Source organism: Colossoma macropomum, unplaced genomic scaffold (assembly GCF_904425465.1).
Source record: "Colossoma macropomum unplaced genomic scaffold, Colossoma_macropomum, whole genome shotgun sequence".
Classification (NCBI taxonomy): domain Eukaryota; kingdom Metazoa; phylum Chordata; class Actinopteri; order Characiformes; family Serrasalmidae; genus Colossoma; species Colossoma macropomum.
The window spans coordinates 16,501,756-16,518,034 of NW_023494798.1; the positions used below are offsets into that span (position 1 = coordinate 16,501,756).

Here is a 16,279-nt window from a genome sequence, read left to right on the forward strand (position 1 = left end):
CGTGCTCCAAACAAGAGCACTGAATGAGAGCCTTCTAGTTCACTTACTTTTATTTGTTTTATTAAAAAAGATATTGGAAGTAAATTCATTATGGATCATTATAAATACTTTGCTTTAAAAGTACCAAATCACTTTAAATAACAACAACACAGAGTTACTTAGTCACTTTAAAATGTATATTGTCTCTATATTCTGTGTATATTTTGTGTATATTTAATATATTTCTGTTGGTTTTTCTTGTATTTTTACTTATTTTCTTTCTGTAGAGTGATTAGCTGAGCCTCACCACAAGCATTTCAATGCATAAATGTCCTGACATGTTGTGCAAATGACAAATAAACTTGAAACTTGAACTCGAAACTTGAGCTCACACAGTGAGAAAATAGAAATGCTATATAGAAAAAAAAGATGCATCGAGATGCATCGATAATCGTTTTATTATCGCATCGCAGCCCTCTGAATCGTAATCAAATCGAATCGTGAGATGCCTAGAGATTCCCACCCCTAACTTACAGGTTACTCAATAAACCATTAGATGCAGACTATGTAGGTCTATTAACTGACCTTTTGTAATTATTAACTCCAAAGTTATCGTTTACTCTATGCAGTAGGGCTAGGAGTCCCAAAAAGAGTCGATTCTTAAATTCCAGGCCACCCATACATAACTAGACTAATTGTATTTTCCTATTAACAAAGTGGAAAACAAAGTAAAATGTATGATTTGTAACAGAAATCAACTTTGCTGCTGCTGAAACACTCACTTGCATAAAACTGTATTTAATAATAAATATTTTTTTAATCTTAAGTAAAGCTGAAGGGATAAAGATAAAGCTGTAAATTTAAATGTAAAACTAAAGTGCTCCAACTTAAACTTAGGGACTAAAACAATTTACATTTATGGATTTTGTTTTTCACTTCTGAATTAAACATTTCCCTGAAGGGATTTTAAGCAGCTTAAGATACTTAAGATAAAAGGGAAAACTTAAGATGTTTTCTCCAAGTGATCACAGGCCTGTTTTTGTCAACAAGCACATCCATTTTTTTTTGACTTGCAGCTTGAACGCTGAATGCCAAGTGCCAAACAACTGGGTCACAAGATTTGCGTTATTAGGTTACATATATATAAATAAATAAATAATATAATGAAAATTGCAGCTCTTGCAATTTGAAAGCTGCACTCTATCAAATTGCGATTTCAATATAAAACGATAATTGTTCAGCCTTACTTGACAGTCAGCTAAGTTAATTTAGCTAACTTTCCAAACTACTTTGCTATTCCAAATATCAAAGCACAGGAAAGAAGATCTGGCAAAATATTATGTACAATATAATATACTATTTTTGATGGTATAAATGACGAGCGATCTTATGTTAACTTCATGTGTTACCACCTCACTGACATCTTGTTTCCAAGTGAGGTGGTAACACATGAAGTTAACATAAGATCGCTCGCTATTTATACCATCAACAAAAGTGTATTATATACTTCATATTGTACTTTATATTTTTTGACAGACCTTCTTTCCTATTGTTTGATTTTTTGGAATCGAGACTCGAGAAAATTATGTGGACTCTTGGAATCGTCTCAGCTGATTCCCATCATTTGGAATCAGAGTCGACTCCAACATTTCAGGAATCGAGCAGCCCGACCATACAGGAGCCAGGTTGTCGGTTTGTCTCCTATCCGGAGGGGGCGGTATAACGCAGCCATTTCATGGCGGTTACATAGCTGAGAAGGTGTAGAAGAGCACGGTGTCTTTGATAGCGATGTCCTGACAGCTGCTGCTTTGTTGAGGTATGAACTTTTCTGACGTTTCAGGCAGGCGGTTTTCTGGGGGGTTTAACTCCCGTGTTCCCCTTTGAAAAGAGCTTTACCGCGACTGATTCCTCTCCATGAAAGTCAGATGTTGTTACACAATCTGTTACTTACTAAAAGTAGTGTTTATCAGTAACCATTTACCCAGAGCTTCTTTGCAGTGCATTGTTTTCACTAATTGTCGAGGGTGGTCTAACAGACCTGTTGTATATTGTTAACTGTCTGAGTATCAAAAGAAAGGAATATAGCCAATATAGCCTAATTACTAACAGTTAGTCAAGATCTGTCTTGATTTGTTTAAGGATATTCAAAGATAATTGTGCTGTGACGGTGCATATCTGGACCTGACCGTTACTGTGGTACACTAAACTAACTATATGCCGTCCAAAAGTTTGTAGACACCTGCACGTCCAACGTTTGTCCCCCTTTGCTGCAGTAACAGCCACGAGCTGTTATAACTGAGGAGACCGGTCACTGGTTGAAATTGAATGGGAAAGCTCATAACGCTCAACATGGCGTCTATTTACAGAGAAAACCCCGCCCTTCAAGAACAACAGCCAATCAGGTTTCTAGGTACCTTGCGAGCTGGGAAGGCCTCCCCCCTCGTTTTGGAGATGTGCGCAAGCTCCCCCCGAAACCAAAAAAACACGTTTTTGTACCTTAGTGAGCCAAACTCTACAAAATATTGAGTTTTTTTTGTCAGATTTTATCAGTGATTTCAACTCACCTAGCCCTCCCAGTTCATGCCATGGATTTTCTTGAAAAAAAAAAAGTATGAAAAGTATGAAATCATACATATTTCAGTAAATTAGTAAATGATCAAGGGGTAATATAACATCTATAGACTTTTTGATATCTCTGCAATAAATATTAACACCTTTCAATGAAAAAAAAAGTTTTAAGCAAATTCAAATAATCCTTTTTGGGGAAAGTATGCAGTCAAGATATCTTAAAGTGGGTATATTTAGCAAGATCTGTGGCACACAATTATTTAGGCAGTGCAAAATAACTTCTAAAAGTGATAGAACTAAATTAATATTGCACCAAGTCCAAATCTGGTTGCGCGGAAGTGAAAACCAGTGGAGATAATATATATTTTTTTAAAGAAAGATTCTTTGTTTGGTTAAAAGTTTTTTATTTGTATAATTTGACTACTGTGAAACATTCAGCAACAACCATTTACATGAATACACATTGCAAATTATCCTTAGGGTTTCTGGGATGTCCAGTACAAATTTCAGCCCAATCCAGCAAAAAATAAGCAATTAGTAAGGCTTAGAGTGCACAAACATAGAATTGTAAAAATGATTAGAAGGGCCAAACTGTAAAAATTCATAGCTAAAAAGTGCTTGGAGTAGAGCAATAGGATTTTGCAAGTCCCATGGGAGGGCTAGGTGAGTTGGTGTGGAATGACTCAATGGTAATTTGACCTTCAGTTTCAGTATCTCCCATTCAGAGAGGGAGGAGTATTTGAGGGCTTTTAGAGTGCTTAAAGAATATTTATCTCTCCTACAGGTATATACCACTGACCTGTGACATGTCCAACCATGTTGCGCTCACTGACAGTGTCCCTATGCCAGTGGGCCCAACCACTTATCTGCCTCACCAGCAGATACTGCTCCTCCAACCCGGCTGAGAACAAACTCACTGTGGATGCACTTTACAACCTTTCAGTTGACTTAACTAAGATCCGGAAGCTGAAGGCATGGGTGTTGCACCAAAACCCTGCTTATGTGATGGAGGCGGCAGCCCTGCTAAGGGACATGGGGGCCAGCGGGCTGGTCATTGCTCGAGTGTTGGAACTCCACCCTGAGGCCATTCTCTGCAGGCCGGAGCATTTCAAGGCTCAGAAGGAGCTGTGGATGTCAGTGTGTGCCAGCCAGAGGGACTTGGTAGGAATCATTGAAAAATTCCCTGCCTCTTTTTTCACCTCACCCTGCCATCTTGACAGCCAGAGGGCCAATGTCATGTTCTTCCAAAGCCTGGGCCTTAACAAGCGCATTATTGCTAAGCTGATGGCCAGTGCTCCACAAAGCTTCAGTAGACCTGTAAAACAGAATGAGGAAATGATTGAAACACTGCAGAAGACATACCTGGAGCTAGGAGGGAATGAGACTAGTTTGAAGGTCTGGCTGCAGAAGCTGCTTAGTCAGAACCCATACGTGCTCATGAAGCCTCCGGAAGCCTTACGGAATAACCTGATGTTCCTGCAAGGCTGGGGCTTCACCAGCATTGAGCTCCTCCAGCTGCTCTCCAAACTAAAAGGCTTTGTCACAGAGGTCCAGCCAGAGTCGATGGGCCTCACTTTGAGTTACTCTCAGAAAATGTTGGGCTGCGCAGATGCTGAGCTCCGGCAGATTGTGCTTAAGTGTCCTGCTTTGCTCTATTACTCTGTGCCTATCTTGGCAGACAGGTTCGAAGGCCTCTTCAGTGCTGGAATCAGTCTGCAGCAGATCATGGAGACACCCACAGTCATGGAACTTACCACACAGATTGTTCAGTATCGTATTCAGAAACTGCGCTCTCATGGTTATGATGTCAGGACAGGCAGTCTGGAGGTCCTCAATGGCACCAAGAAGGACTTTGAGATGAGCTTTGGAAAACTGCGTCTGAGGCGAGAGAGGCCACTCTTTAACCCTGTAGCCCCTCTCAGGACTGATGAGTGAGGATGAGTGAGAATTCCTCTTGTGAAATGGTACCTTCTTTTAGACAATAAAATACACTATCTGGTTATATTATTAGGTAAAACTGCTTTGTCTGTACTCATTGTCCATTTTATCAGCTCCACTTATCATATAGGTGCACTGTGTAATTCTAAACTTACAGATTGTAGTCCATCTATTTATCTGTGTAATTTATTAGCTCCCCTTCACCCTGTTCATCAATGGTCAGGACACCCACAAGACCCCCACTGAGCAGGTAATATTTGGGTGGTGTGTCATTCTCAGCACTGCAGTGACATTGACATGGAAGTGGTGTGTTAGTGGAGGTTATTTTGTTTCAAGTCTATCAGTCACACCAGTGTTGCTGTAAAATGATCCACAACCCAAATAATACCTACTCAGTGGTGGTCCTGTGGGTGTCCTAACCGTTGATAAATGTGGTAAAGGGGGATGGTAAATGGACCTGTTAAAATAGACAATGAGTGCAGTTACAAGGTAGGTGTACCTAATAAAGTGGCCAGAGTGTGTACATCTCAAGGTTTTAATATAAATCAGATCTATTTGTTTTCTTGCATGTGGTGCTGAAATGCTTTAAGAAATGTTTTCTTATTAAATTGTGGGTTGTCCTTTAGGTTACATGAATAACTGTGTCAAAAGATTGATCATTGATTTTATTTTTGCAGTAAATTTTTTATCATGATGTTATTCTTATTACTGAGCATTGTACCATTTTTTTTTATATGGATTTTACATCACAGTGCCTGTAGTGATGTTCTGCTCATAGATTTATACAGCTTTCAAAGTGCTTCATAAGTCTTACTGTGCTGTGTGATGTAGAACAGAGCAGGTCTGAGGAGAATGCCTCCTGAAACGGTGCTTTTAAATAAATTAGTATTTAAAATCAGTAAATAGCCCTCCTCAGCTTAACACAGTGCTGCCCAAATCTAATTTGAGAGTTTGCAGTACTTTTCTGGCCTCTGGGCTGTGTTTTAAAGCAGTGTGCTTCTTTTTAATCATTAAATACAAACCCTGCAGAGCTACCCTAGCCTTGTTAATCCAGCTACAGGACTTAATGTTTTATGTTGATGCCTGTTCATGTTGTGTTTCCTTAAGCACAAATCTGAAGAAGGTTCTCAAATCATTCGAATCATATGGCTAAAAAGTGAGATTATCACTTAATGTTTTCATATTAAATTCAGTCATTTGATCTCATGAAATTACTTCACAACCAAATTACATGGAATTTGGTTGTGAATAAAAGTATGAAAATTACATTAATAAAAAAAGAAAAAAAATCAAGTGGGTACTGTTGGATGGGATGTTATTTCGAGCTATAACTATACCTAAATGTGCAGAAATCACTGTGGACCAGTAAGAATAACACCCATAGCATTTTCCTTATACTAAATTTAGTTGTTGGAGATGAATAGGTTACAGTGAGATTTCGTATGATAACACATTTTTATATCTCTTAATCTAAATTAGGAAATTGTGTTTTTTTTTTTTTTGTAGCTTTAAGTACCAACATTAAAACGTTTAATGTTTGGCACCTTGATAAGTGATAAGATTCCACATATATTCTTTAATCTATGCCATTTATTTTAAAATAATTGATATTTCACATAAAAGGATACTTGCCAATTGCCAACAAAAAAGCTAATTTTGTGCATTTTCTCTCTAGTCTTATCTTAGCCTATTGTTCTGTGCTTTGTCCTCTTTTCTCGGTCAGTGCTGGCTGAGCATCGCTGGCCCCTGCCTGCCGTCTCCTTCCTGCTAATGACACAGTGAGTTATACCCAAAAGCATAGGAGGTTAATAAGAGGGAGTATAAATAGTTCTTTTTCATTTAAAACGTGACACTGGGTATTATTAGCGAGTGTTATACATTGGTTTTATGGGGCATAACTCAAGGAAAATATGAAAATAGATGACATATGCAATTAAAACCTCTCATTTCCTGCTCTGACCCCAGTGTGGTGGGATATTAAGGTGGTAAATATTCCATGGTCATGCAGATGAGGCTGAACTGATGTGATCTCTGAGATGAGTCCTCTGTGGCTTCCCTCTCTTCTGCTATTCCTCTGAGAGCTCCTAATCACAGTGGCTGTAGAGGTTGTTCACCTATTTCAGAAATGGCTGCTCAACATCACAGTAGGAAAACAAACTGAAAGGAGAAATAAACAGCAGCATGAAATGACAGAAATAAAATATGGTATTTTGAAAAATGAAATCAGATCATTGATAAAGAATTCCTGAAAACCTGCGAACATCTCCTTCTGTGTTACAGTACTAAAAGTGTCTTGATATCTTTCAACATCTTTATATTGTATTTTTTTCTCGATAAAAATACCATTTATTTGGTAGCTTTGGTGCACGTACTGAGTGCATAAAGGAGGAAACAAGTATTCAGATACGTGTTATTTAATATACATCCAGTTCAAATGTACACACATAATGTTTTTTGACTTCATACTTCTAAACAAAAAAAGTATGTATTCATAAGCAAAAGATAATCCTTTATTAGTCTCACAATGGGGAAATTTCACGATTTCACAAAGATATGCTTAAAAAACAAAAAAATAATAATATTCAAATATTAGTTTCTTGCAAAGCTGCTGTTGGCAATTACAGCTTTGAGACATTTATGGTAAGATGTAATCAGATTTTTGTAGTATTGTGGTTCTGTTTTGGCCCTTTCCTCTTGGCACACTGTCTTAAAAACCTCAGGGTTACAAGGGTCCCTTGGATGGACTTGCAATTTCAAAATCCTCCATAAGTTTTCAAAGGGATTCAAGCCAGGATATTGGCTAGGCCATGCCAGCACCATCGCCTCCTTTTTTAGAAACTAGTCTTGACTTTTTTGGCTCTATCTCTGGGGTTGTTGTCTTGGTGAAATGTCCCCAGATACAGATTTTTGGCCAAGAATGGGTGTGGTGTTCTTGGACTCCTATGCGCAACCCTTCTTTCTCCAGACCTGACAAGCTGAATTATTTCTGAAGAGTTCTGTTCTTGTTTTGCCTGATCAGAGTACATTGTTCCCAAAGAGTTCTGATTTGTCTAAATGCTTGTGTGTGATAGGTTAAGGTTTGATGAACTTTCCACTTGCAAATTACTGAACCAGTTGTACTGACATGGATGTTTAAGGTCTTTTGTTGGGCTGTGCAGCTTTTTCTGTTCAAATATTGTTTAATAGTGTTGAGCCTGAGAATTTTAGGAAGCTCCATCACCTTCACCATGATTGCTACTTGTTGCGTGAAATCTTCCCAGCCAGTGACAGTGTCTTATTATGAACCCCAGTACCACCATTTTGCAGTATTAATATCTAGAACCCCTGTAGAACCTTTACATAAATATGCTTGTTATAAATTGTCTGAATAGTTTTACCCTATAATTTCACCTCAGTGTCAGTGCTGATCTGAGAATAGACCACCAACCAAAAATATCCAGCCAACAGCATCTTGTGACCACTGATAAAGGGCTAGAAGTTGACCAACACAAACTGTGCTGCAATATATAAGCTATTGTCTCTGACTTCACATCTACAAGGTGGACCTACTATGTAGGAGTGTCTAATAAAGTAGACTGCGAGGGGACACAGTGTTAGAAAACTCAAGCAGCACTGCTGTGTCTGATCCACTCATACCAGCACAACACACACTAACACGCCACCACCACGTCAGTGTCACTGCAGTGCTGAGAATGATCCAAGACCCAAAAATACCTGCTCTGTGGTGGTCTTGTAGGGGTCCTGAGCATTGAAAAGAACAGGGTGAAAGGGGGCTAATAAAGTGCAGAGAAACAGATGGACTACAGTCTGTAATTGTAGATCTACAAAGTGCACCTATGCATTAAGTGGAGCTGATAATATGGACAGTGTACAAACAAGGAGGTGTTCCTAATAAAGTGCTCTGTGAGTGCATATACTAGGAGTATATTAAATAACGCAAATAGAACTGTTTGAATTCTTGTTTCACCTCGCAATATATAACACTGAGTACTGAAATAATTAGTCTGTTGTACTATAAGTTAGTATATTGTCATTGTCAGAACAAAATGATGATTTTACAGGAGAAGGAAAAAAAACATTCTTACTTTGTAACGGAAGTTAATGTAAGATTTTTTCTAATCTTGGTACAATCTTGGAGCAATTTCGGAACATTTGAATTAGTTCGTTCCTCGTGAAATTCTAACATAATTCAATGGGTAACTGCAGTTTTCAGATTATGTATGGGGACAGCGATAATATGATATATATCACTATTCAAGTTCTTTATCAAAAGCAGTAGCATTCAAACAGCAGCAAGCTGGTGAGAATAAACCTAGACTAACCTCCCCACTCCACATTAAACACCGCTAGGACTGAAGTACAGGTATAGGTTACCCTTGCTGTTGGCTCCATCTAGTGGCGAAATCTGTTTACTGTTCAGTACCCTGCCTGTTCAGTCTGGGTAGTATTTAGTAGACAATACTCAAAAATAGAATATAGTTTTTATCAATGTTCTTTGGAAAGCACATGATTCATTTCAAACAGGGATGCACCAATTTTAGTTGACACTTTTAGGGCTTTCTGTTTCCTCATCAGGGCAAACGCATTACCATGCTAGACAAAAGTAGCATTAGCATATTACAGTAACCCATTCTATATTAAGCAAAGGGTTTTGGCTTTACCTGATGGTCAGCATGTAGATATCCAGTCAAACATGTATTCCATCACAGCTAATCAATGCACATTATGAAGGTCATTGATTAGTAGCCAGTGCAGAAACCAAACAATAACATTTTTATTTTAAATTCATTAATGTCTTTAGGGTGGTGGAGAGAGGGATGGCATAGATCTACTGCCTTCACACAGCAGATGGTCTATTAATACAATTCATGTGTTCGGGGCCAAGAAAGGCAGGAGTCCCACTGTCTCTCGTCCCTCTGCTGGTCTGATTTATCTTTGTTGTGTAACCATGGTGACGTGGTGGGATGAGTAACAGTGGGTCTGGTGAGTGGTCACAAACTGTTGTATCTTTCATTGTGAGAGATGACACGCTCGTCACTGGCACTCGTTCCTGTTTGCCCATCTGCTGTGTCCAGTCATGTGGAATGTGATTTGTTATGCAATACATCTACTTCTGAAACTCAAGATGAGATAAGAAGTCTTCAAACATTGTCTTGGTACAGTCAAATTAGAATCTTTATACAAATTGCAGAACAGCATAATGTTGCTGTTATAAGAAATCTTTTTGTGCTACATATACTATTTATGTAATAAATACGCAAATTATTAGAAACTATTCTGACTGGTTAGAAATGGCCTCTCCCTGTCATGGTTTCTGGGCTTTTGACAGTATGAAATCAGAAAGTATGACTAGCAGAATTTTTTAGTGCAAAATTAGGTACAATTACTAAAAATATAAAAAACACTAGATACAAAACTTCCCTGAGTCATTAACTTAGTGTGCCCAAAGCCAAAAACAGCCCCCCTATCTGCTTATTGTTGCTTCTTGGTCAGCACTCCTTCTTAAAGACTTGAAATTGAAATTTAATGCCATTTTCCTCTTGAATCTCATCTGGGACACCAGGGAACCTGTGTAAAATAGGAAATAAAGAGTTCAGAAAGGGCTGAGCCATTTTGAATATGTCTTTGGTTCTTTTTATAGCAACACCATTATTATGACACTGTAAGACATGTTGTGGAGAAGCTCAAATAAAAAGCCACTCAACATCTAAAACATCAACATTTCTGCAAACTTCAATTGAACCCCTGCAATGAGTATGTGTATGTGTGTGTATATATATATATATATATATAGGTTATATATATATATAGGTTTTATATATATATATATATATATATATATATATATATATATAAAAAATATATAAATATATTTTTATATATATAAAAAAAAATATATATATATCAGATCTACCTAAAAAATTACTTCATGTGGTAAAAAGCAATTGAACTAGTTTTATTCAACTTAAAAATTACACTGATTAAAAGAATCGTTCATTCAAGGTATTTATTTAGGCTGAATGAAGTAGTTAATTTATTGGTTACCACATGAAGTAATTTTTACAGTGAAAAATGTTGTTCAAAGTAAAATAGAAAACTAAATAACTGATTTTTTTTTACTGAAGGTGGAAAAAAGATGGGATGGTTAATATGTGTTTTTTCATTGGAGAGGCTCAATTGCTGAGATGTAAACTAAGTCATTCCAAGTGGTGTGATGTGAAATGGCGAATTGTAGAGAAACGTATTGACTCTCGATTTTCTCTTACAGTGGTGGTGTAAATAAACACTGTAAAAAATGGCTTGTCAGATCAACCTAAAAAAAATTGCTTCATGTGGTAACAAGCAGTTGAACTAGCTTTATTCAATTCAAAAAATTACTTATAAAGAATACTAATAAAGAATCATTTTTCAAAGCATTTAGGTTGAATAAAACTAGTTAATTTATTTACCGCGTGAAGTAATTTTTTTGATCTGACGAGCCATTTTTTACAGTGTAGCCATTTTATTTACTATCTAAAAATGACCAGGAACCTACACAGGTCTTCTGAATTTTATATTTAATGTTGTTAAATGTAAAATAGTGATAAATCTGGAAAAATATGTTTTCTTCAGGTACTGTTTTACTCTTAGCGCCCTGTATGTCCCTCTCCACCATGAATTGATTTAAAAAAAAACAAACAAACAAACAAAAACCCATCTCTCAAAACTATCATAAAACAGTGTCTCAGGCTTGAAAGGGTATTTGCAACTAGAGATGACACAATACCACTTATTCGTTTTTGATACTAAAGCTGAAAATGCAACTACACTATAATGCACATGAGTGACATCCCATTCTTAATCCATAGGGTTTAATATGATGTCGGCCCACCCTTTGCAGCTATAACAGCTTCAACTCTTCTGGGAAGGCTTTCCACAACGTTTAGGAGTGAGTTTATGGGAATTTTTGACCATTCTTCCAGAAGCGCATTTGTGAGGTCAGACACTGATGTTGGATGAGAAGGCCTGGCTCACAGTCTCCGCTCTAATTTATCCCAAAGGTGTTCTATCGGGTTGAGGTCAGGACTCGCTCATCCATGTCTTTATGGACCTTGCTTTGTGCACTGGTGCGCAGTCATGTTGGAACAGGCAAGCGCCTTCCCCAAACTGTTGCCACAAAGTTGGGAGCATGAAATTGTCCAAAATCTCTTGGTCTGCTGAAGCATTAAGAGTTCCTTTCACTGGAACTAAGGGGCTGAGCCCAACTCCTGAAAAACAACCCCACACCATAATCCCCCCTCCACCAAACTTTACACTTGGCACAATGCAGTCAGACAAGTACCGTTCTCCTGGCAACCGCCAAACCCAGACTCGTCCATCAGATTGCCAGATGGAGAAGCGTGATTCGTCACTCCAGAGAACACGTCTCCACTGCTCTAGAGTCCAGTGGCAGTGCTTTGCACCACTGCATTCGACGCATTGCATTGCGCTTGGTGATGTAAGGCTTGGATGCAGCTGCTCGGCCATGGAAACCCATTTCATGAAGCTCTCTACGCTGTTCTTGAGCTAATCTGAAGGCCACATGAAGTTTGGAGGTCTGTAGCGGTTGACTCTGCAGAAAGTTGGCGACCTCCGCACACTATGTGCCTCAGCATCCGCTGACCCCGCTCTTTCATTTTACGTGGCTGAGTTGCTGTCATTCCCAATTGCTTCCACTTTATTATAATACCACTGACAGTTGACTGTGGAATATTTTGTAGCGAGGAAATTTCATGCCTGGACTTGTTGCACAGGTGGCATCCTATCACGGTACCACGCTGGAATTCACTGAGCTCCTGAGAAGCAGTTTTGTAGTCCTGAGCTTGTAGAACCAGTCTGCATGCCTAGGTGCTTGGTTTTATACACCTGTGGCCATGGAAGTGATTGGAACACCTGAATTCAATGATTTGAATGGGTGAGTGAATACTTTTGGCAATATAGTGTATATATATATATATATTTAATGAATCAGAATTAGAAACAGACACACAGCCATTGGCATCTCTCTAGTCTTATATGCAAGACACACACAATGTACATATAATTTACAGACAATATGCAATATACAATATATACAGTTTACACAGTACAAGCAATATATGAAGCACCTAAAAGTAGGCCACTACTCGAACACTTAAAACCTTACAGGAGGAAATACACAACCAACAACACGGCAACATGAGCAGATTTTTTTATCAGTTGAAAAGGCTAGATTTGTTATGGGATATGCGATTTAGCATTTTATGAAATGACTAGAGTAGGGGAGAAGGACCATGCCTGAAACTCCTCCTCTTTCCAATCTAACGTCCTGTAAATTTCTATCTCTACCCTGCACCCCACCACCACCCTATCTTCTCCCAGTTCCTCAGTCCTACCTCTAAGTTTTACCTCCTTATCAAGAGGGGTTCGGCCTCCTGTCTTAAAGTAGAAGCCATCCAGAACTCCATCCCAGGTTCTCAGAGTTCTCCCTCCTCCTATACAGTCTCTTCTCATTCTACCACCACATGTTGAAGGCATAGCAAACTGCTAATATTTTCCTGATACCGATTCTAAGTATCAGAGCAATGCCATTTCTATTTGTAGCCATTTCATATTCCAGCTTCCTGTGAGGGAGCTTTTAGAGGCATTAAAAGCTTCAGACGTCTGCTTCCTATCACCACCACTGAGGACAATTCTCTAGAATGGCGGATTTCACATCAAACTCGGAATTTTGTTTATTCAAGTTGAGAATTAAGAGAGAAATCTTACCTGCTTTGTTTCCTGTAAATATTCTTGTCAAAATTCGGGAAGAAAACATCACAGTCAAAGTCTGCCATAATGTTGGTGAGGTAGATAAGATCACACCATGGATGCTCCATAGCTTCCTGTTAGAAAATGAAGTGCTTTGATGAACCATGTGTTTTATTTCCAGTGTGGAAATGCTGCGTCTATCATGAGGTCATTGTATACCAGTGTGCAGATGGCAAACAAATGTTTAGCAGCACTTGTGCCCTTTCAGAAAAACAAATGGAAATGTACTAGCTCGAGCTCATTTTCAGAAGGTTTTTGTTCTGCTGACTACTGAGACAAGACTCAACATGGCATTTTGTCCCAAAGCTCCTCAAGAAAAGGGCTCTTGTCTTTCAGGAATTTATGGGTACAAATTAATAGCTCATTTACCTAAATAAAAAGTAAAAATTGAAAGATGACTTTAAAATCTTACCCTGTAGACTTCGGTTCCCCCTAAGACCCAGATGGTCTCTACCAGGTCATTGAGGGGGGGCAGGGAGGCCAAGCGGATCATCCCATCAAAATCCTCACACAGGTAGTGGGTGAGTTTTGGGACAGACCTGATCAGAATACAGTACAGAAAATATGTAGTTTGAATTTATCAAGCACTTACCTGCATTCTTTTTTTTTATATAACTTTATCCCTGATTCTTTACAGCTTTCTCAGTCATTTCAGAATCATAAACAGCTCCACTGAGCATTCTGGACTCATCTATAATTCCTGATTTAATTATAATTTTACTAGCTTCCTACTTATTATTTGAAATCGCACAAAAAAGCATATTAGAATCACTTTATATATTTATCTGCAGTTTTTATTGGTTTTAAATGACTGAAAACCTGATTCCTAACGTTTGAACAGTAATGTTTCTTGTGTTAAGGAATGTGCTGACTACATAACTAATTAAGCTTACTATCGCAAATCAGACCGATGCCATCATTGTTTATCTGCATCTACAGCCACACATTGTTCTTCTTTTACTACCCTGATCTACTGGATTTGCTTACCTCAGCTTTTTGCTCAGAATCACATGGAGGGTATTGGGCAGGGGCAAAACACCCTCTGGGCAAGAGAACCAGGTACATCTGCCCCAGACCAGCAGGTTCTTCCTCCCTGAGGCAAGCAAAATAGCACATGCATTTATATTTGATGCATGTATTCATTTATTAAAGCTGTAAAAAAAAAGTACAACTTACAATAGTAATACACATTTCTGGGACTGTGTTCATTTGTGTGATGAACTTTCGAAAACAACTGCACTTAAGTGAACAATTAGACCTTGTAAATGTCTGCACACAAAATGTTTGCTATGATCAGAAACTTTTAAAAAGACTTGAGTTAGAGGTTGGTAGAGCAGCCTAAACCTGCGAAAACTGTGAAATAATCACTAAAGTACAGGGGTGTAATCAGTACAGAGGATCTTAGGGCCCCAGAGCACAAAATAATTACATAAATAAACAGACACCCCAACATTGAAATTAATTTTAATTTAAATTAGTGAAGAAATGACAGTGTGATTTGCTCTTTTACTTGCTTTTGTTGATGCTCTCTCAAGGCTGCCACTCCACTAACATCTAACATTAACCTAAATATTCACATCACACTACATATTTAAGAGTTTTGAAATGTAAATAATAAATTGTCTCTGTCAGAACAAAACCTTGCATCTCCAAAATAGTAGCTTTACAGGAGAAAAAGTGTTTTGATCTTGTAATGGAAGTTAATAATATAATTTTAATGATAATAATATAATAATATGATTTTAATTAATAATAATAATAATTTTTCCAAGTAATCTATATTAGTACATTTATTAAACATTTTTCATGTTTAAATGGTTCTTTGCATGGTGAAGTGGCTTCTCTGATTGATGGAGAATGTGTTATATATCATTCTATACAACAACCAGAAGTGTTTTGCTATTGTTACAGTGATAAACTTGAAAAAAAAATAGAAGAATACTTATTGGTGTTATATAGAACCATGTTCAAAAAGGTTCTGTATAGAACCATATACACCACAATCTCCATCAATCTGAAGAACCACTTCACCATGCAAAGAACTAAAGAACCTGTGAAGAACCATCTTTTTTCCAGTAATGTAACTGAGTGAACGTCATTAGTTACTACCCACATCTGGTTGTATCCGATGGCAGCAAAAAACGATATCTAATCACTAAAGCTGTAACAGTGTAAAGGATTGTTCAAAGGTGACAGCAGTCTATGGCAGAGGCCACCTCCCTGAGTCTAGCTGTTGTAATGCTGTGTAATGTGCATGAGGAAGGGTGATTAAAGCCACTGTGGAGATTCAGAGAAAGTCTTTTCAGCATTAATGTTCAGCATTAATTCTACATCTGCAGTGTAACTAAACCCAGCTGAAATCAGACAGATGATAGGATGGACTACTTACCTGGTTGGCTCACGGCTGTGATGGTGTCCAAGAAGAACTGAAACTCTGACCTGTTGATTGTGAAAGGACTTAACTGTGATACTATTTTTTCACCTTTTCACATGCATTACACAATTCCATACAAAGTAGCTGCCTGGTGTTTCGTCCAGTGGAATTCAAGTGCATAGCACTACATAAAGCAGCGCAATTATCTTTCCTAGAGGAGCGAAATCTTACGAAATCACAGCTATTGCGAAATGCTGTGCATTTATTAATAAGGCTTAAACAAACTCAGTAGGATGCTGAGCTTGGCACAGACCACCAGCGGAGGTCACGTAAACAACGATGTACCGCACAGCCACGTCAGCCCGGGCACAGCGTGGGGTATTTTGGGGTAAAAGAGACGAGCTGATAAAATCGGTCTGTATTCTCTTACGGAATGTTCCACGGAAGCCGTCCGTTCTTGCCTATGCCCAGGTTACTACACGCAGCCGCGATCAGGCGGATCGGCTTCTGCTGAGCTCCATCTACCAGGCTGCTCATGATCTCGCTGCTCTCAAAGCTGCGCTCCTCCATGCTCCTCACACGAGCTCCTCTGAGGGGCTGCTGAGGGGGGAG

At 38.4% G+C, this 16,279-nt stretch overlaps 2 protein-coding genes across 2 annotated transcripts; one reads left to right on the forward strand and one right to left on the reverse strand.

Annotated features, from left to right (window-relative positions):
• Positions 1 to 1,682: 1,682 nt before the first annotated feature.
• mterf2 (mitochondrial transcription termination factor 2) lies at positions 1,683 to 5,179 on the forward strand. Its single transcript, XM_036585635.1, has 2 exons — positions 1,683 to 1,795; positions 3,332 to 5,179. The coding sequence occupies exon 2, from the start codon at positions 3,364 to 3,366 to the stop codon at positions 4,480 to 4,482; it is 1,119 nt and encodes a 372-aa protein (XP_036441528.1). The 5' UTR covers positions 1,683 to 1,795; positions 3,332 to 3,363; the 3' UTR covers positions 4,483 to 5,179.
• A 3,775-nt stretch (positions 5,180 to 8,954) lies between these two features.
• On the reverse strand, positions 8,955 to 16,279 carry zgc:153031 (uncharacterized protein LOC557552 homolog). The gene is made up of 6 exons (XM_036585079.1): positions 16,098 to 16,279; positions 15,683 to 15,732; positions 14,281 to 14,386; positions 13,706 to 13,832; positions 13,252 to 13,367; positions 8,955 to 10,053 (listed from the first exon to the last, which is right to left on the reverse strand). The coding sequence occupies exons 1-6, from the start codon at positions 16,235 to 16,237 to the stop codon at positions 9,975 to 9,977; spliced, it is 618 nt and encodes a 205-aa protein (XP_036440972.1). The 5' UTR covers positions 16,238 to 16,279; the 3' UTR covers positions 8,955 to 9,974.

What these genes read in the sequence shown, in the direction of transcription:
- mterf2 (XM_036585635.1), top strand. Translation starts at nt 3,364, where the DNA reads ATGTTGCGCTCACTGACAGTGTCCCTATGCCAGTGGGCCCAACCACTT.
- zgc:153031 (XM_036585079.1), bottom strand. Translation starts at nt 16,237, where the DNA reads ATGGAGGAGCGCAGCTTTGAGAGCAGCGAGATCATGAGCAGCCTGGTA. An exon ending in CGGCTTCCGTGGAACATTCC is followed by an intron (nt 15,733 to 16,097) that starts GTAAGAGAATAC and finishes CACAATCAACAG; the next exon opens with GTCAGAGTTTCAGTTCTTCT. An exon ending in ATTTACAGGAAACAAAGCAG is followed by an intron (nt 10,054 to 13,251) that starts GTAAGATTTCTC and finishes TATTTTACACAG; the next exon opens with GTTCCCTGGTGTCCCAGATG.